The sequence below is a fragment of the Pantherophis guttatus genome, chromosome 2 (genome assembly GCF_059756535.1).
Source record: "Pantherophis guttatus breed Tessera chromosome 2, ASM5975653v1, whole genome shotgun sequence".
Classification (NCBI taxonomy): Eukaryota; Metazoa; Chordata; class Lepidosauria; order Squamata; family Colubridae; genus Pantherophis; species Pantherophis guttatus.
In genome coordinates, this window is record NC_142064.1 from 141,405,004 (window position 1) to 141,425,382 (window position 20,379).

General features: G+C 40.9%; 1 protein-coding gene across 2 annotated transcripts in view; it reads right to left on the reverse strand.

The window, feature by feature from the left end:
* The window catches only part of CA10 (carbonic anhydrase 10 (inactive)), a 390,380-nt gene extending 372,651 nt beyond the window's left edge, over positions 1-17,729 (reverse strand). Inside the window, exons 1-2 of one of the 2 annotated variants that reach the window (XM_034412468.3) lie at positions 17,252-17,729; positions 15,819-16,314 (exon numbers count right to left, since the gene is read on the reverse strand). In XM_034412468.3, the coding sequence (XP_034268359.1) occupies positions 15,819-15,879 (61 nt within the window). In that variant the 5' untranslated portion in view covers positions 15,880-16,314; positions 17,252-17,729. Of the gene's footprint in view, positions 1-15,818; positions 16,315-16,473; positions 16,597-17,251 lie in introns of those variants that run through there. The other variant, XM_034412469.2, reaches the window with a different exon arrangement.
* Positions 17,730-20,379: the final 2,650 nt, after the last annotated feature.

Here is a 20,379-nt window from a genome sequence, read left to right on the forward strand (position 1 = left end):
TTATGATGTAAAAATTATGACATACTGTAATAAGAAATAGCATAAAACATTTCCTGTGATCAGCTGCTGGTGTGCTAGGAAGTTCAACATTGGCTACTTTCAAGGCAGATACAGTTCTGCATATCTTCCTGATTCCCCCCCCCCCCCCCCCAGGGAAGGCAGTACTTTAGAAGCTTGGTCACTGTTGAAGACATCAAGGAATTTGATAAGGAAATACAGTGGTACCTTGGTACTCAACTGCTTTGAAACTCATCGAATTTGGTACTCAGTGCATTTTGACATGAATATTGTCCGGGTAATCATCTTTTGTTTGGTACTCAACATACAAGTTAGAACATGTCAGTGTCAGCTTCCTTGTGATTCACTATATTATTTCTTTTGGGAAAAATCTGTTTGGTACTCATAGTTTTTGGTATTCATCGCACCTCCCGGAACCAATTAATGATGAGTACCAAGGTATCACTGTATCTCTGAAATGATGACCCAATGGATCATGGGTTATCTAGTATTTAATAATAGACTGCATTGTCTATACAATAGACAATGGTACTTGAACATATTCAATTGAACGTATGGTACAGTTCAATTCTATGTATTCTATTGGTTGGCTTTTTTCATGCTTTGTTATAAACTATCATGAAACACTGGTGATTCTGCCCTAATGCCATCCAGATGTAAGGCTACAACTCCCATCACAGGGAATATATTTGTACTTATTGGAATGATGAGATTTGTCCAAGACAGCTGGAAAAACCAGTTCAGGAAAGAAGGAAATAAACTTGCTATTATTAGACCAGTTACCATCTGTCAAATTTATCTCACAGGATTCTTGCGAGAATAAAATATTTGGAAGGAGAAGATTTCTAGGCATATTGCTTTGAGTTCCATAAAATAGGATCTAAATGCAATAAATAATTTGAAATATGTATCAATTGCAAATTGAATGTTGAAGACCAAAAGCCATGCTGATATCACAAGTCAGCTGAAAGTCTATTTAATGGCCTAGGGCAAAAACAAAACTCTTTCCTAGCTACCTGGATCTGCTGAAGGAAAAAACCAAAAATGCCCACTTATGAAGATATTTGTAAATTCAGCTATTTGTGGTTTTTAAAAAACCTGCCTGAACTGCTTTCTAAAGCAAAGTGCTTATATATCATGTCCAAAGTAGCTATGAAATGCTTCCATGAATTGTATCAGCAAAACAAATGGATTATGGAAATGTGATAGTATTTTACCTGGTGCATCTTGGCCATCTTTGGACTATGGCACTTTAAAGAGGAGAGCTGGGACCAAAAGCTTAGTGGATTAGTCACAAGAGAGCTTTAATCTCTGCATTCTCTATTGTAATCATGCCATGACCAAACATACTTGAAAAAAATACTGTGATAAAATAAAACCTGCTCATTTATAACTCAAACTAAAAAGATCACAATTGCCTTTATTCAATTTTGACTTTTATTGTAAAAAATTGGTGATCTTTTCCCCATACTATCTTTGAAGATCCCATTTCTTTGCTACTTCAAATCTCCTCCCCTCCTCCTCCTCCTTCTTCTTCTCCTCTTCCTCCTCCTCCACCTCCTTCTCCTTCTCCTTCTCCTTCTCCTTCTCCTTTTTCTTCTCTTTCTGTTGCTTTCTCTTTCTTTCTCTTTCTCTTTCTCTTTCTCTTTCTCTTTCTCTTTCTTTCTCCTTCTCCTTCATTTGGACCAGCAAATCCTTCATGTTGATTATAATTGAGGTGTTCATTGTGTCTGAAATTCAGTTTAAATTCAATTAAATTGAATCAACATTTAACAGATATTTTACTTGGGCAAACTTATCTAACTCCTTTTTGGAAGGGGTACTAAAAATACAAATTTGTATTTATGATATAGAGAAACTGTATTAAGTTAATAAAGTGAAATTTCCCTTGAATTGGGCTTGAGTCCTGATGACTTCATGAATCCACTCATATAGTTCTCATGGAAGCAGTGCAGAAATGTTTTGCCATTGCCTTCTTTTCTTTCAGAATCATTTTTAGACTTCAAAATCTAGCTTCCAACCCTGATATATCTCAGCAATTCCCCATCCAAATACTAAATAGGATTAGCCTATCTTAGTTATCTTTTCTTTTTTAATATATTTATCAGCTAAGGGTAGCTAGGTATTACCACCTAACCAGGGCTTTATAAGATAGCACCAAAACTGTTAATTCATACATCTGTTTATCAAAGAATCAACTAAAAAAAAACTAGTTTGAGTGTGGCAACTTGAAATGTCTACTATGCGGAGGCCCTGCTCCAGTATAACAATACCTGCAGTTTATCAATGATGACTTCAGAGTGAATAAATAATACCTGTCATCAGTGTAAATTAGAACTATTCCTATGAGGATCTGAATTATTTCAATTTTTACTGAAATCCTAATCCTTTATTAAGTCTCTTCAACATCTCCATAAATGATTTAGATGAGGGGAGGTCATCAAAGTTGCAGACAACACCAAGCTGAGGGGAATAGTCAATACTTTAGAAGATAGCCTCAAGAGCCAGAAGGATCTTGACAGACCGGAACAATGAGTCCTATCTAAAAAAATTCAATTCAATGGTGAGAAAAGTAAGGTTTTACACTTTGGTAAGAAACACCAAATGCACAATACATAACAGGTGGTACTTGGCTCAACAGGAGTAACTGTAAGAGGGATCTAGGATTCCTAGGGGACAACCACTTAAATATGAGCCAGAAGTATGATGCAGTGCCAAAAAGCCAATGCAGTCCTAGGTTGCAACAGCAGAGGGACAGTATCAAGATCAGGTGAAATGTTAGTACTACTTTATACTGCTTTGGTATAACCACACTTGGAATACTGCATCCAGTTTTAGTCACCATGATACAAAAAAAAATAAAATAAAATACTGAGATTCTAGAAAGAGTGCAGAGAAGAGCAACAAAGATGATTAGGGGGCTGGAGGCTAAAATTTATGATGAATGGTTGCAGGAATTGGGTATGTCTAGTTTAATGAAAAGGACTAGTGGTGACATGATAGCAGTGTTCCAATATTTGAGGGGCTGTCACAGAGAAGGGGGGTCAACCTGTTCTCCAAAACATCTGAGGGCAGGACAGGAGGTAACAAATGGAAACTTACCAAGGAAAGATCCAACCTAGAACCAAGAAGGAATTTCCTGACAGTTAGAACAATTAATCAGTGGAACTTGTCTCCAAAAAAATGTGGATGCTCCAACACTGGAGGTTTTTAAGAACAGCTATTTTTCCAGGATGGTATAAGGTCTCCTGCTTGAGCAGGGGGCTGGACTAGAAGACCTCCAAGGTCTCTTCCAACTCTGTTATTCTGTATTTTATTCTCAGTGATCATTCAAAACCATCACTCGCCAGTTAAAACGAATGCACATGTGAATCACACTAAACATAATTTGCTCAGGGAGGCATAGTATTCCCGCCCAATAATTTTATCTTCAAAACCATCTTATGTATTATCTGGCCCAAGACTTGCCTCACTATCTTTACAATTGTTTACATATTTGAATAAGAGTCTCCTTAATTCCACTGCAACTCTATTACTCTGCTTTTCCAATAGATATATAGATAACATGTGCAATAAAATGTAGTTTATTCATTTATTCCACACATACATGCAAGCTAACACAGTTTCAATAACACCTCAAGAGAAATCAGCACCGCCCTGAGTCCTTCGGGAGTAGGGCGGTATAGAAATTCAATAAAATAAATAAATAAATAAATAAAACAGTACAAGCTCTATTAAATATGGATTGGAAGAGTGTTACCTGCTCTCTGAACTTCCAAGACCAGACAGTTTTATTTTTCTAAATGATAAACATGTGCCTTGTTCTTGGATCCTTACCAATTGCTCGCAATCTCTTCTACCCATCTTCACATCAAGAGATTCTCACAATGCTAACCTACTTCTACGCATTAAATAAACCAACTACTGCTAATTTAAAATACAACTGGAATAAATTTCTACAATAAAATGGGCAGATTTCTTCGGCATCACAATATGTGTTACAGAATGTTGTTGTTTCAAAAATTTGGAGATAATATCCCCTTCCCTCGAGTGAATAGATACATTGCACTTTTGGTATTTTTCTCCATTCTGGATACTGCGCAGTGGCTTTAAAAAAGCGAGATAAGTATTTTAATCCATATTTCAAGGAAGCAAAAAGTCCCAAGGTGACTTGCATAAAATATAAATATAAAACGCCATAAAACACCATAATTTAAGATAATAGAAATATTTCAATGCTCCACCAAGCAATCCATAAAATTAATCAAACCATTTACAAATTGCCCGAGCAATAAAATTGCCATTAATAATACAAAACTATCTTGATTTTTTAATGTAAAACAATTTGAAATAAATGGGTCTTCAAAGCCTATGAAAAAGCAAAAAAAAAAAAAAAAAAAAAAAAAAGTGGAGGTAATTTCATTCAACTTATTTTGCTTCTGGAGGAAATTCCATGAATGGAACTCTGCCAATTTCTAGTGCTATCATCGACCAATTAAATAAGGTGGGGCCTTTGACACTTAACTTAAGCCATTGCAGATACATGGGAATGCAACCAATTTTCCAAGTTAGAAGAGCTTTTTAGGCCAGTACTTGCACTTTGAAGCACTGGATTCAAGACTGTGTAAGTGGCAACTAGTACAATTAGTACTGAATAAGTGCTGTACAACAAGTGCATAGGTAAGGGCAGGAATTGCCATGGTGAGAAGCACTCTCATTTTAAACATCATGGCTCTTTCATGCCCTCAAAGATATTTTTACCTTTCCCACACAAGTGTGCCTGGTCAGGATCCCACATTTGATTGAACATTTTATGAAAAGGCATTAGATTCCATTTAAGACACTGCCTTAAAAGCCCTCATTTTGTACCCTCTAGGCATACAATGATATTCTCTGCTTGCCACTGCCGACCTCCTAGACCTAGATCGTGGGCAATGAAGAATGAGAAGGGAGCCCCAGGGACCTGACAATGAGTGAATATGCACAGAACAAAAGCAACAACAAAGCCAATAAAAGACAAGATATGATAAGCTTTTAACACATGGGTTTTCAGTACTTGATACAAAAAGTCATCATCCTACATGCCTATGCCATCTAGATGATGGATTTCATTCATGCAGTAGTTTTCAGCTTGCACTGATCTCAGATTTTTTTTCACCTGACTTTCAGGCCATGATGAAATGTCCTACAAGACTCTGTGCAGCACACCTAGAATCCCATCACTTACATAGGAATGTTCAAGGAAAAGATGAGAGACAGACAGACAGATTGTAACATTTTCTGGGTGAATACCAGAGTCCCTATGAATGTGTCCTTTAGGAAAGCAGCATGTCTTCCATTCTCCCCAATTGTTATTTTTATGTTGAAAGTGAAAGTTCATGTATTAGAATTGTCAGTACCAGTTATTCTATTCTGTGCATTACAAGCAGGAAAATAATACAAATATTTTTATGATGTACACCAGGCAGACCAGTAGGAATACAATAATTTTGAATCCCTAATTTTTATTTGCTATTTATTAAATAACTAAAGTGGCCCAGAGTCACTTTGTAGGGGAGATGGGCGGCAGAGAAATTTAATAAATAAATTTGTTAATCATCATGGAACATCTAGAATTAAACTAATCTATTCCAATTTACCAAAACAAACAAAACAAACATGAATTTCCTTCCTAGTTAAATAAGGGAACTCTACTACCAAGAAAACAGCATCCTTTTCCATAGCTCAGATAAGATACATTGTTAAAACAATTTTATCTTGAATATTAGCATTAGACTTTATCAAACCATGTTATTAAAACAAAGCTCAGAAATTACAAGCATCAGATTTTATCTGCCTACAAGACACCAGCTGAGATAGCCTTTTGCCTTAGGTTTGTCTGATAAAAATAATTACAATGCTGTAATTATGATGTACTGTTTGCACAGTATAATTAAGCTATTCTTTTGTGACATACTTCCCAAAGCTAAAAATATGGAGCTTTCAATGGATTATTTCACTCACTCATTCATTCATTCACTCATACACATGTATATACATACATGTGTGTGTGTGTGTGTGTGTATATAGAGAGAGGGGGGGAGGAGGAGGAGGAGGAGGAGGAGAAGGAGGATGGAATGAGGGTACTTGCAGCTTACTGCAGGGCATCCTAAGAGGATGGTTAAGATGCAGGGTTTGGGTTTTATTTGATCATTTTATTTTATGGTTGTTTTATAGTTTCTGGTTTTATTGTTGTTCTGAGCCATCAAGAGTTGTTTAAGATGGGCGGCCATATAAATATTTTAAATAAATAAATAGACCAGCTATTGATCTCTCTGAGCAGTCAGACATCACTTGATATCATAGCTTTGGAAAGAAAATCTCAAGTATACGAATGGAACTAAGTGTTTAACGGCAACACTGTTCCGATCAGGTCAAATTCAAATAATGAACCAAATCTAGGCTGCAATCCTATATACTGATTTGAACATGTTGCACTGAATACAGTGGGACGATTCTGCAATGGCATCCCTAACAATGGACTACAAGGTATTTTGAACTGGAACAAAGAACTTATGAGGTAGCTCAGATGTGATGACAGGAGACAAGCTAATAAACATATTACATTAAAGCAAACACCACTGAAATCGATGAAAGGTGTCAAAAATCAGAATAAGCTACTTATTGCAGTGCCAGGTACTAATAGTCCTTGACTTACAACCATCCATTTAGTGACCATTCAAAGTTACAACAGCACTGAAAAAAAATTACTTATGACCAGTTTTCACACTTACAACTCTCATAGTAGCCCATGGTCACATGTTCAAAATTCAGGTGCTCAGCAACTGACATGTACTTATGACAGTTGCCCTGTCCCAGGATCATGTGATTACCATTTGTAATCTTCCTAGCTGGCTTCTGTTGTGGCCCCGCCCTCTGAGCCTGTCCCATCGGAGGAAGAAAGCTCCGAGCATGAGGAAGAGGAGTCAGCCAGGCCTCCCTCTCCAGGCCCCTCCCCTCTGGCATTGTTTCAAGTGCCGGCCGAGGGAGAGGAGACAGCTGCTTCGGATCAGAGTGATAATGACACATCATTCCTGGACGCACGCCTCCGAAGGCGTGATAAACGTTTGCAGCAGCTGGGGAGGCATGCTAGGGATTAGAACTGAGTCACTGGACCACACCCCAGAGACCACACCCCAGAGACTATATAATAGAGGGTGGTGGTCAAGGATCTTTTGTGACGAACAAAGTAAACCTTGGCTAAGTCACTAAAGTCTCGTCCGGAACTGCTGGGAGGAATATTATTTCTGTTTGGACTTTCTTGAACGTTCGTATCTTATCTGTCTGTTTGTGAAAATAAAGTCCCTTGGCAGACGGTGTGTCTATTGCTGCCAAGAGGGAGATAAGAACTGGGTGCGTTCCAAAGTGTTTCCTTAACCCTCGGCTGGCTGTGTGGAGTGTGTGTGGGGACGGGGACAGATCAGCTTCTGACAAGCAAAGTCAATGGCAGAAGTCAGATTCGCTTAACAACGACATGAGTCACTTAACAACTGCAGTAATTCATTGAACAACTGTGACAAAAAGGTTGTAAAATGGGATACTTAACAACCATCTTGCTTAACAATAGAAATTTTGGGCTCAATTGTGGTCATAAGTCAAGAACTACCTATTTCAAAAGGGCAATGGAAGTATAGGAGTGACTGAGATGCAAGTTCATTCTCAGTCATAGAAGTTCCTCAGATAATTTTGGGCCAGTCACTGTGAACAGGTAGTCCTTGACCTACAACAGTACATTTAGTGACTGTTCAAAGTTACAATGGCACTGAAAAAAGTGACACGACCGTTTTTCACAGATACAACCTTTGCATCACCCCTGTGGTCACGTGATCAAAATTCAGATGCTTGCCAGCTGGTTCATACTTATAATGGTTGCAGTGTCCTGGGGTCATGTGATCCCCTTTTGCGACCTTCTGACAAGCAAAGTCAATGGGGAAACCAGATTCACTTAACAACCATGCTACTAACATATCAACTGCAGTGATTCACTGAACAAGAAGTTTCATAAAATGGGGCAAAATTCACTTAACAAATTACTCACTTAACAACATAAATTTTGGGCTTTGTAAATTGAGGACTACCTGTATCATAGCAGGGGCCATTGGGAAGAAAAAAGAAGAAGGAAGGAAGAAAATATATTTTATGTGAAAAAATATACTTGTGAATAAGTGAGCACATGTGTGGCTTCATACCTCATAACAAACTTTAAGCCTAAAAAGGTTGCCCACCCTCCCCACTTCAGAACTATGTCAATGAATTTGGAGAAGTCACTGATCTGAATACTCTTCCCTTCTTTCTTCTTCTACTGGAAGCATTGGCTTTAACTGAATTGCAATTGATTAGTTGGACTTAAACTATAAGCAAGCCATGTTCAAACCAAGCTTCTAATCCTATGCTACCTGGCACTTCATAGTGGAGTAAAGTTGAGTATTAATTATTATAGTTTAGTCAAGAATTACCCAACTACAACTTCAAAAAAGCCAACTATGATCTCACAGACACCGACCTCTCATCTCGATTGGCAAATTCTATTCTCTGGCTATAATACTGCCAAAGACAATTATAACATTTTCTTGCTCAAAATCAATAGAATTATTAAACTGTATGTACCACTAATCACCACCAAAACCAGGAAAAACAAATTACCCATATCAACAAGAAAGCTTCAATCCAAAAAAAAAAAAATTCCCTCTGGTGAAAAAAGAAAACTGGCTACGTAGCTAACTTCAAAAGCCACTACAAAAATATATGCCACTAAATAAAGACTGAATGCACCAATTACCACCTCAAACAAGAAAACCTTCTGCACATGAAATCCAACCATGCCTTCTATAATTTTGTAAACAAACTTAAAGACTCAAGATCTCAACCCTAAAAGGACCTAATGGCAAAGAATGTAATGATGAAGCAGTTAAAGCAACCCTCTTTAACACATTTCTTGGCTCAGTCTTTGTAAACAGCAATGGCTCATGCCCAACATTCCCTAGTCGTACCACTAATAACTACAACAATCTAACACAAATAGATTTCACAGAAGTTAATGTTGAAAAGGCACTACGCAGACTAAAACCATCTCTATTTATCGGACCTGATGGACTATGTGAATACTTCTTTAAAAAGCTTTCCACTGCTATAGCTGAATCCCTAAGCATAATCTTTGAAAAATCTTTCAGGACCAGCTCCCTACCCAACCTATGGTCACTAGCCATGGTCATCCCTATCTTCAAAAAGGGAGACCCCAACCTAGTTGAAAACTACAGACCAATCTCTTTATGCTGCGTCACCTGCAAAGTCATGGAATCAATCATTACCCAATCCATTACCTTCCACATAGAAACAAACAACCTACTCTCTAACAAACAATTTAGTTTCAGAAAAAAATTATACCGTAATCTACAACTTCTACACTGCAAAAACATATAGACTACAAATCTCGATCAGGGCAAAGCAATAGATGCAATTTACATAGACTTCTGTAAAGCCTTTGATTCAGTGGTACACGACAAACTACTTCTAAAACTAAAATCCTATGGCATCTCCAGACCCCTACATAATTGGATAGCAGCGTTCCTGTCAAACAGACAACAACTGGTCAAAATAGGGAGCTCCCTATCAAATCCTGCACCTGTTAATAGCGGTGTCCCCCAAGGCAGTGTTCTAGGACCAACATTCTTCATACTATACATAAATGACCTTTGTGATCATGTTATAAGCAACTGTGTTCTCTTCACCAATGATGTAAAACTATTTAACACCACCAACAATGCTGCTACCCTTCAAAAAGATCTTGACTTTGTGTCAGAATGGTCAAACAATTGGCAACTCCAAATCTCAACCAACAAATGCTCTGTCTTACACAATGGCAAAAAAAATCAGAACACAAAATACAAGCTGAGTGGACACAACCTTATAGACGACCCTCACTCTGTCAAGGACCTTGGAATACTCATATCTGATGATCCAAGTGCCAAAGCCCACTGTAACATCATCGCCAAAAAGGCATTAAGAATTGTAAACCTAATATTACATAGCTTTTTCTCCGGTAATATCACACTACTAACCAGAGCATACAAAACATTTGCTAGACCAATTCTCAAATACAGCTTATCTGTCTGGAACCCGCACTGCATATGAGACATTAATACAATTGAGCATGTCCAGAAATATTTCACAAGAAGAGTCCTCCACTCCACTTCTTGCAACAATAGCTTATGCCACCAAACTTGAAATTCTGGGCTTAGACAACTTAGAACTATGCCGTCTTTGGTATGACCTAAGTGTAGCTCATAAAATTATCTGCTACAATGTCCTACCTGTCAATGACTACTTCAGCTTCAACCGCAACAATACACGAGCACACAATTGATACAAACTTAAAATGAACCACTCCAAACTCGATTGCAGAAAATATGACTTCAGCAACAGAGTGGTCAATGCCTGGAATGCACTACCTGACTCTGTGGTTTCATCCTCAAACCCCCCAAATTTTAACCTAAGACTGTCTACTGTTGACCTCACCCCATTCCTAAGAGGTCTGTAAGAGCACCAGCATGCCTACCAACCCTGTCCTAATGTTCCCTTTATTTGTATTCATTTTATGTATTCAATTCATGTTTATACCTATATATATTATCTAATACGTACTTGACAAATCAAATAAATAAAAAAAAATAAAGAACAAGTTGAAGTTGGGATACCAGACTGTTACAAATGGCTTACTATTTGCAAGAAAACAACCAAGCTCAGAGAACACCGAGGACCTTACAAAAGGTTTACTACCTAAATGTCACCTATGAGTAACTCCACTGTGATAACTCAGAGAAATTGTGTTCCATTTATAACCAAGTATTCCTTTTCTCCTTTATTTGCAACAAACTTGGGGATACAGTTCCACTCAGACTTGGTGATAATTTAGTTTGCTAATAAGGACTTTAAAAAAAAAAAAAAAAAAAAAAACTTAGGTAGAGATATTTGCTTAATAAGATGTAAAATGCCAGAAAAAAATGTGAGCATGTTAACATCATGTCTCTGAAGCAAAGTAATCCAGATGATATCACAAATATTAAGAAGTGATAGAGATTACCCAGAAGAAGTTAACTTTTCAAGGGCTTGTTAATCCTCTTTGAAATCCATCCATTTTTCATAGAATTTCATTACACTTGACTAGCTTACAACACATTTCCTACCCCATTACAAAAGCTAACAATGTGACATACAGGAATCAGGAACTGTTATTTCATAATATGGGTTTCCCCCCCCCAAAATGAAATAATACAAACACTCAAAAAATGACTCAAGTCCTGGCATATTCATCCTAGCTATTTTCAGTATTTAAGAAGAGGTGTTAATGTTTTCCATTACACCTGATCACCTGATTTTTTTAACACTATGAAAACATTACTAAAGGCTGGTGTGAAACAAATGCCTGTGCAAATGTGTCAGCCATTATGTGAAAGGAAGTTGGGAATGTTGCTACTAATTAATGTTTTATTATGGCATTATTATACGAAAGAAGGACCTGAGCCAAGGAACAACAGTAAAATACCCCATACACCTTTGTTCACTATCACAATTATCTGAAGTCCTCAAGGATCAGTAACCAGATGGAGTCTGATCATTTCATTTCTTCTTTTTTTTTTTTACAGTTTCCTAGGCAATACATTCATTTCACAATGTTATCCTATAGCCTCCTAGTCTCCTCTGAGGTATCAATTGATTTCCCAGAAAGTCAGGTTTTCTACAGGGTTCATAACACACAAGTCATCATCCCAGCCTCATCTTTCCCGATTTTCATTATTCTATTCTGATGTTCATTTAGTCCCAAAGCGATGCAAAATTACTACTTTTTATGACTTGAAATTTAAAAAAAAAACCTATCTAGCATTCAAATAGCTGAAAATTGTAAATTAGCTTGCAAGCTAAATTAATCTTGACAAATACAAGCATATATATCTCTCTCTCCCTCTCCCTCCCTCCCCCCCTCTCTCTCACACACACACACATACCCCTTGACAAGCTTCTAAGACAAGCAACACACACACACACACACAGAGAGAGAGAGAGAGAGAGAGAGAGAGAGAGAGAGAGAGCTTATTTATCCTTTAAAACAATGTATCTTGCAGCATAACTAAGCATTTAAAGGAATCAATAAGCCATGCTAAATAGCCAGGGAATGCCAGATAATAACATTGCTATTACTTTCGTCCTCCATATAGGACACATTTCACAAATCTTCTGGGTTCAGGTGATTTGGCTACAGTTACTCATGTACCGAAAATTTCCACAAGTTTATCAACTGAAACCAGCACAAAGAGTTTAATAACGACAACCGGCCATGGCGTATTTGATACACTTTATGGAATGAAAATTGTATTGTCCAAGATAAAAAGGCTTCTTGAAATGAAAGCTATTATTGCAACCAGATTATTCAGATCTATTCTTAGGCTCTCTTAAAAATGTATTCTTGCTATAGATTAATAGTACACTAGAAAAGAAACAGTAGGGAATCTAGACTGCTGTACTCTATTCATCTGTTAACTACAACAGGGCTTCATCTGCTCCTTCTCCTTGTGTGCTAATCTATCTGTGCACCTACTGAGATAAAGAACATAAATTCTTCCACTATTATTGAATCAAATCCACACAGAGAGAAACAAATAACAACAAAAGGCAGTTAGTAGTATCGTTTGTTTTGTTTCTATCATTCAAAGAGAAGGAACAACAAAAATATCACTTTGACGTCAATTTATTTCAATGTTTAAACATGTGAATGACTGTTTCCTCATTCTTAGCTGAGACACCTATTCTCAAATCCCTCTACTAAATTTATCCCCCCCCCGTGTGTGTATGTATGTGTGTGTGTGTGTGTGTGTGTGTGTGTGTGAATTTTGAAATAAATGATTTGATTAACTTGTGAGCATTGAAGATCCTAAGAAACCTATTTAGGTGCTTGAATCCTTTGCTCATTAACTAACTGTGCCCCAAACTGCATAGAAAATATAAGTTTTATAGCAATATATATATATATATATATATATATATATATATATATATATATATATATATATATATATATTAAAAAGGGTGGTGGTGGTAAAAGGGTAGGGTAGACTTCACAAGCCTTGATCAATTCAGCATCTTCTATTAGGAAAAAATGTTTTATTAATTTGCTTAGAAATAAAATTTACCAACTCAAGACATGTACACAATTATCCTGTATGGTTTGCTAAGAAGAAAAAAAGACTGCGAAGGGAGGGGGAAGAGGGAGGGTGATGATTTGGAGCTAAATTGGCTGGAGTCGAGCATCCAAATATTTAAAGCTATTTAGCCAAGGAATAGGAACAGACTGAGATTCACCCCCCCCCCCCCCAGAACAGAATCAACTAATGTTTTCACAACCTGGAAAAGATAACAGATTCCTAAAGAGACATCCAAAAATATTCCTCTGCTGTTGGCTCCTGAAAGCAACAAGAACGCTTTGCAGCTCTTTACACCTGGGATCTGCTTATTCCCACCAGGCTAGACAGTATTCCTTAAACAGCAAGGCTAGCCAGCTGATCCTTGGCTTGAAAAAATCATCAGCATGGCATAAGCTCTGATGTCAGCTCTCCAGGTGGAGCTCATGGGTACATGTGACCTCCAACTACAAGCAGCGCTCACCAGGCATCCCAGAATTCCCATCTGCAATGGACAGTGTTAGGATTGGGGTGGAGCTGCTACGTATACGGAGCTCTGCAAAAAAGCCTGAGATTTCAGGCTTACTCAGTCCAGTGAGTGGGAGGTGGCACTTCAACTGGCAAGTGGCAAATGAAACCAAGCAGAAGCTGAAAATCTGGCAGGCAAGCCTAGCACACCCTGAGGGGACTGGAGAAGTAGCTTTGTTGCTTCCTACTACCCTACCCTAGCAGATAGCAGTGGAGTTCCAGTGGAATGCTAGCTGCAGTATCAATATCATACCACTTACAGTAACAGCAATGGAATACATTGGAGAAGGTTTTCAGGATTGCCACTGAAGAAACAGACTAGGAAAAGATAAGAGTATGAGAAAGATGCAAAGGATATAGCCTTCTGCACCCTTTTAATGTGGGGTCCCCTCTTGTGACTTCTGACATTTGTTTAGAGTCATCCAACCATTCTTGTGCCACTATAACCCTAAGAAGGACAAGCGTTCTTCTTAGATGACGTAAGTCAACGGTGGAGAAATGGGTTAAATGAAGATAGGTAAGAGGGACAGGAAAACAGGTGAGAGCTGCTATTTGAGGTTCCTCACAAAGGCAGCAGAGACCAGTCTTCTGGCCCTCTCACCTATTGCAGAACTTCTGCCCGAGAAATGAAATTGCTCTTGAGGAACGTGGGAGTCTGGAAAGCAGTTTCCAGAGGTGGCTTATGGTGATGAGATGTCCTTCCAATGCAAGAGTTAAAGAGGGACATTGAGGCTCTGATGCAAGAATCCCAGACCAATAAACAGGCAACACTGCAGGAGTGTGGTCCATGAGGCAAGGGAGATGTGTTAAAGAGATTGCCTCAGATGACATCACTCAAAGGAGCAGTGGAGCCCACGGGGCAGAACAAGACAAGCACCTCTCTTCAGATAAGGAAACAGCCAAAGTGATGGAAGCTGAAAGGCTGTCAGAGCACAGAGGATGCCTTGCTCCAAAATGGATGGCAGGTCTGCAATTAAATGTTAATGCTGCCAGTGCAGTGAGAAAAGGACTTTCAGCTTAAGTCAAGAACCTCAGGGTGGATGTTTGGTGGGGGTGCTTGGTGGGGGGCAAGAAGAGGACCTGGGTTTTCAGTGGGTTGGCACAGATATCCTCCCTATTCCCCCCAATCTTTCCCTTTTGATCCCTATGGCCAGGGTTGTTTGCATCTCTCTCCTTCTGGTCATCTGTTTTAAAATGCCTGCCGATAAGGAAAGGAAGTAGCAATCAGATTTTCTTTTTTTTGGGGGGGGGAGGGGGAGGGAGAGAAGGGAAGTGCCTCAAATTCCAAAGGTATCAGCTGCATCCTTTTTCTTGCTCTCTGACTGCAACATAATTATTCCAGCAAGAGCGACGTGACAAATTAACTAAGCCATCAAGGCTTTTGAACTAGAAGAGTGAGCTTTCCCCCCCACCACCCCGAAAATAAATTGCCCTAATCCTTAAAGCCTGACGCCAAGCTAGACCTCCTCTGTTAATTGGACAGGATCCCTTTTGACAAGTGGAATCACCTGCCTTCAGCCAAAAAAAACGAGGAGGGGGAAATATCAGGAAGCAAGGAGCACCAGATCGGAATTTCCAGGTAAGGCAACAGGAGTGGAAGCTCTCTGGAGTAAAACATTCGTGGGTGGGGGATACAGGTACATCACCTCCAGTTTCTAAACCACAGCGTTGGCAAAAATCTTTTTAGAAAAAAAAAATGAACTCGAAGTTGGACAACTTTTAAGGAAACCCAGCACTCCTTTATTGTCCCTAGGACATCCTCCCAATAAAATAGAAACCATAGTTTGAAGGGGAAGGGAAAACATTTCATTGATCTCGAACAGTACGGGACGACAGCTGCATCACACAGTTTTCCAAACAACCGGGAATGGGAAAAGGCAACCCTGGGGTCTGCTGAAGCCATTCACACACACTTTGGAAATTAAACCGCCACCGTCCCTTTTTCAACACATCCACTTTTTGCCCTCACAGCTAAATAGGAAAAGGAAGAGAGGGAAACCAGAGAGGGCAAAGCAAGGCAAGGGTTTCTCCTCCAGTTTTGCTCTGTTTTTGCTGGCATACCTGAAATGCAGACAATGAAATTGGCTTGCAGAAGAAAAAGCACCTCCCAAACAATTTCCATCCTCCGATTCTCATGCCAAGTGCATCCCTCGGTGAAAAAACACAGCAAAGATCAATATTGCCGTTTGAACAATCCCAGAAAATCTCCTTTTGGACTCGCAGCCTCTATCCCCCAGATGTGCTGACACATGTCCAGGCTCTCTCTTCGCTGTGCAGCTCAAGCCAGATCCCTTTTCTTCCTTTGCCGTCCGCCAAAGACTAAGGAGGCAACCGCCAACACCAGCTGCTTCTTCCTTCAGGAAAGCAAGAAATATCCACCAGGTCTCCCAACAAGACATAGACAAAAAAAACCAAGGGACCGGCAGTTCCCAGCTCCGGAAAGTCTCGATTCTCGGGGACCGGATCGCCAAGTTTTTCCCCCAAACTCTGCACACCTCAGCGAGGCATCGCCCCCGCCAGCCGCGCTGTCCCGACGTTCCTTTTTTCTTCAAGCTCGCTACAAAAAGGATGAGAAAGAGATTAAGACATCGGGCGCCAGGTTTCTTGCACCGCGTTTCACCTACACCTACAGAGGAGAGGAGAGGAGAGGACGAAATACCCAAACCCGGGTCTCCTGCCCCCCAAAATAAATATATATATATAAAAAAATACCAACCAGCTCAGGCTCCCCGCTAATTCCCAGCAACGGAAAGGAGATTTTTCCGCAATGCAACTGCAGGGGTCGTTCTTCCCTCGCCTACCGCGCGGGTCGCTCGCTCTTCCCTCCCTCTTTCCGTTGCTTTCCAAGCTAACGGGGAGAACTCGCGGTGGAAGCAAATAAATTAAAATAAATAAATAAAGAGCGTGCCAAGCGTCTCCTATTTCTCTCTCTCTCTCTCTCTCTCTCTCTCTTTTTTTTCATTACACTTCCACCTCCCCCCCCCCTCTCGTTTCTTCCCAAATTAGAGAGGGTGGCTTTGAAAGAGATGGGAACGAATATATTTACATCGCGGTGGAACACACGCGCAGAGCTCGCACGTCTCTTCCGCCAGCTAAAGTACACTACACCGGGGCTCCTGCCTCAGACCATTTTCTCCTAGGGTTATTTCTGCCTCCAGGAAAACATGCCAAGCTTTCCTTCGGAATATTCGCATGCAAAATAATAATAATTGCAAATAATATACTTTGCCCTATGCCGGGGCTAACTAACGAAGTAGTTATGTCTTCCATTTAGGGCTAGAAAGAAAAGAAGCCAAGCGAGAGGTCCTAAACACGTCTATTTTAAATAAGTCCCGTTCTTTACCGGGGTGGGGGAAAACCTGCTCCCAGGTAAGATTCCTTCCGTCCGGACTGCAACGGCGGGAAAGGGGGCCAAATGTTGGTGGAGCCTCGCGCAGGCTCGCCCGGCTTAGATCCTACTTGAGTTTCCCGCAAGGGAACGGTTCCATACTCACGTTTTCCTCCCCGACGCTCCTGTAGCCCGTTCCTCTTCCTGCCTCCTCCGGCAGGGAGATGAGCTCCCCCTGCGGTCGATCTGCCCGCAGTCCCGCGAGGTCAGGCTGCTCGGCTTTGGACTCAGCCCTGGGGGGGGGGGGGGGGGAGCGGGCTTTGAGGCCAGATCTTCCTTAGGATCGATCTGCCTGCCTCTCCGCCACGCGCGTTCCACCCGACTCCCGTTTAAAGGAAGCCAGTCGCACTGGGCTCCGGGACGCCCCAGCCACCCCGCCACGCTCCGCCAGCGCCACGCGCAGTCCGGCGGGGCAAAAGGCGGCGAGGCAGCGCGCGCAGGCCAGCGAGCGAGCGAGCGTTCCGCGACGGGAGGCGGCGCGATCGGCGGCCAGTCGGCAGCCGGAGCTGCAGCCCAGGTTGGAATCCGGGCTCTGCCGCCGAAGAGCCGTGAAGTCTGGGCATGCCTACTGGCTCGCCCCCTGCAAGCCTCTTAGCTGCAAATGATGACGGGCGCCCAGGCGCTTTCTGTCCGCTGTGAACTTTCTTTCCTCTGTATTGATGTATTATTGGTTCTTTTCTTTTTGTCTTGAAAAGAAAAAAATATATATCATTAGCAGTAACAACATCCCGCAAAAGTTGCGCCAGAACTAGGAAAACGCACCGTTACTTGCGGGGGAAATGGGGAGCGGGAGGAAATGGGCGGGTGTGAGTCCGAGCGAAGGAGACTAGTGGCGCAAACAAAGATACAGATTCTCAGGTGCGCAGGGCCTGCCCTCCTCGACATGCTTAGCAGGAGTAAGTTCGGGACAGAGAGGTCCGCGTTTGCCCTGCACGGAGATTTCAGGCTTCCTTGGCGGGTGCGTAACGGGCTTTGATGGCTTGGTCGTTCCCGCGCCGAGAAGAACGCCATCTACAAGTGGAGTGGCGGCGCCGAGGATGAGGGCTGCTCGCCTGGGGTTGAAATGGTCCAAAGTACCGGGGTCGGGGAGTGGGGAGACGTATTAAAGCGGAATTTGGCCCTCCTAGTCCTCCAAGCTTTTGCGCATTTTTAGCACCATCGTTGATGTACGCTTACTCAGAAGTAAGACCCACTTTGTTCGGCAGGATTTACTCCCAAGCAACTATGCAGAGGGTGGCAGACCGTCTGAAGAGAGCAGTGTGTCCTGAATGAACGGTGGGACAGATACATTCGCTTGAGTCAAATTGAGTTGGAAGAACTACATTTTGATGCCCCCCTCCCCGCCCCAATCCATCTTTAAAAAGGGGAAAGGGCAGATTTCCCGGCCCAGGTGCGTTTCTTCCTAGCAAACAGAATTGGTAGTTTTTTGTTTTACTGAATGGGAGGGAGGAATTTACGAAAATATCCGAAATATTTTTAATTGGATACATCCAAAACTTTCTGCATTCCAAACAAGGGGTTAAAGCGATACGCTGGTTCCTCCCCGTTCAAAATTAGTTTCCCGGAGAGGTTTCTAAAACGTCTTTTCTTGCCCTGCCGTTTACCAAACAGGAGAAGCGATGCGCGGGGATGGACGCGGATTTCGTTATTTTTTTTTTCAATGATTTCACGGTATTTTAATTGGACTCCATTATAAATTAATCTTCATTTATGCCGTCTCTATGGTTGCAGCGGCAAATCAATTTGCCCATTTGGGGTGGAGGGGGGGAAATATCCGTTAATTAAAAGATACATATGCAAAATCAAATTTTATCTTTATATATAGATTGTAAAACTCTCAGGCACTTCAGGATTTTGATTTAGTAAAAGGAACAGAGATCCAAGGCACACATTTCATGAAAATGTCAGGTTTTTCTCAAATTCGTAAATCATATTACACCCCTGCACCTTAAAAGTCTTGGGAAATAATGGTAACTGGGATCTGGATTAGAGATCTGCATCCATTTTCAATATTTGAGCACATAGTCCTTTCAAATTCATGATTACATCACACATCTCTTTTGCTGTTTCATTAAATGTGTACATCGGTCTACTCTATTCTGATTAATTAGAACAGCAGATTGAAGAATTCTGAGGCTACAAAGGAGTTATATACCCAACCTGTGGTAGTGTGGGTGGGGAATAGATAGGGATGTAGACTAGCCATACCTAATCAAAAGCAACATTGGAGCAGCACGCATTTCCCTAGTGAATTATTAAATCCCACCATCTGCTAGAAGGAGTTGAGGAACCCAATGCTGAGTTAATGTTACTTCAGCACCATGGACAGCAGCATGGCTGACGGCATGCAGTTTGTGCTCTGCATGCCATATTAGTAATCTCTCAGCATTTGGGTATCTGCTCGCATAAGGCTGAGTTGCTACCATTAGTCCTTCAGAATATCATTTGCTCCAGTCACACAGACTTTCTTCATTTGTGTCTAACCACAGCACAAAATAACCAGGCATTTTCCTGCCCTGTTCCCATGACCTTGCCTTCATCTCATCCCCAGGTCATGAGTTGTCTTCTGCTACATTAGCCACATTAAGTTGTCTTCTGCTACATTACATATTTAAAAAGAATTTCCCCCATACTCCAATGCCATCCAAGTTCAGCATTAAAATGTGGAGAATCTGTTTGTTTTTGCAACTTCTTGTAGTGGAGAGAAGTTAGATGATTAGCAATGACTGGGGAAAGAGACAGAAGAGACACGATTGACCTGGCGGAAATAAATATCATGCAGGTATTTTTTCCCCCCATGGACTCAAAGACAGATAAAGAGCATCAACTCAGTAGTACATAGTCTTCTTTTGCTACAGCTGATAATAGAGCCTTGGTGGCGCAGCAGACTAAAGCACTGTTAAGTAACACCAGCTGCCTGCAATTATTGCAAGTTCAAATCTCACCAGGCTCAAGGTTGACTCAGCCTTCCATCCTTTCGAGGTAGGTAAAATGAGGACCCAGTTTGTGGGGGCAATAAGCTGACTTTGTATAAAAAAGAACACCGCTGGGGGGTGGGGGTGGCAAAGCCCTACTAAGCAGGTATATACAAAAGTATGAAGGCTATTGCTTAACGCATTGTAAGCCTCCCTGAGTCTCCAGAAAAGGGTGGCATATAAATCGAACCAATCAATCAATCAATCAATAGATCACATCCTCCAAAAAGCCTACTAAGAGCCACAGTGGCGCAGTGGT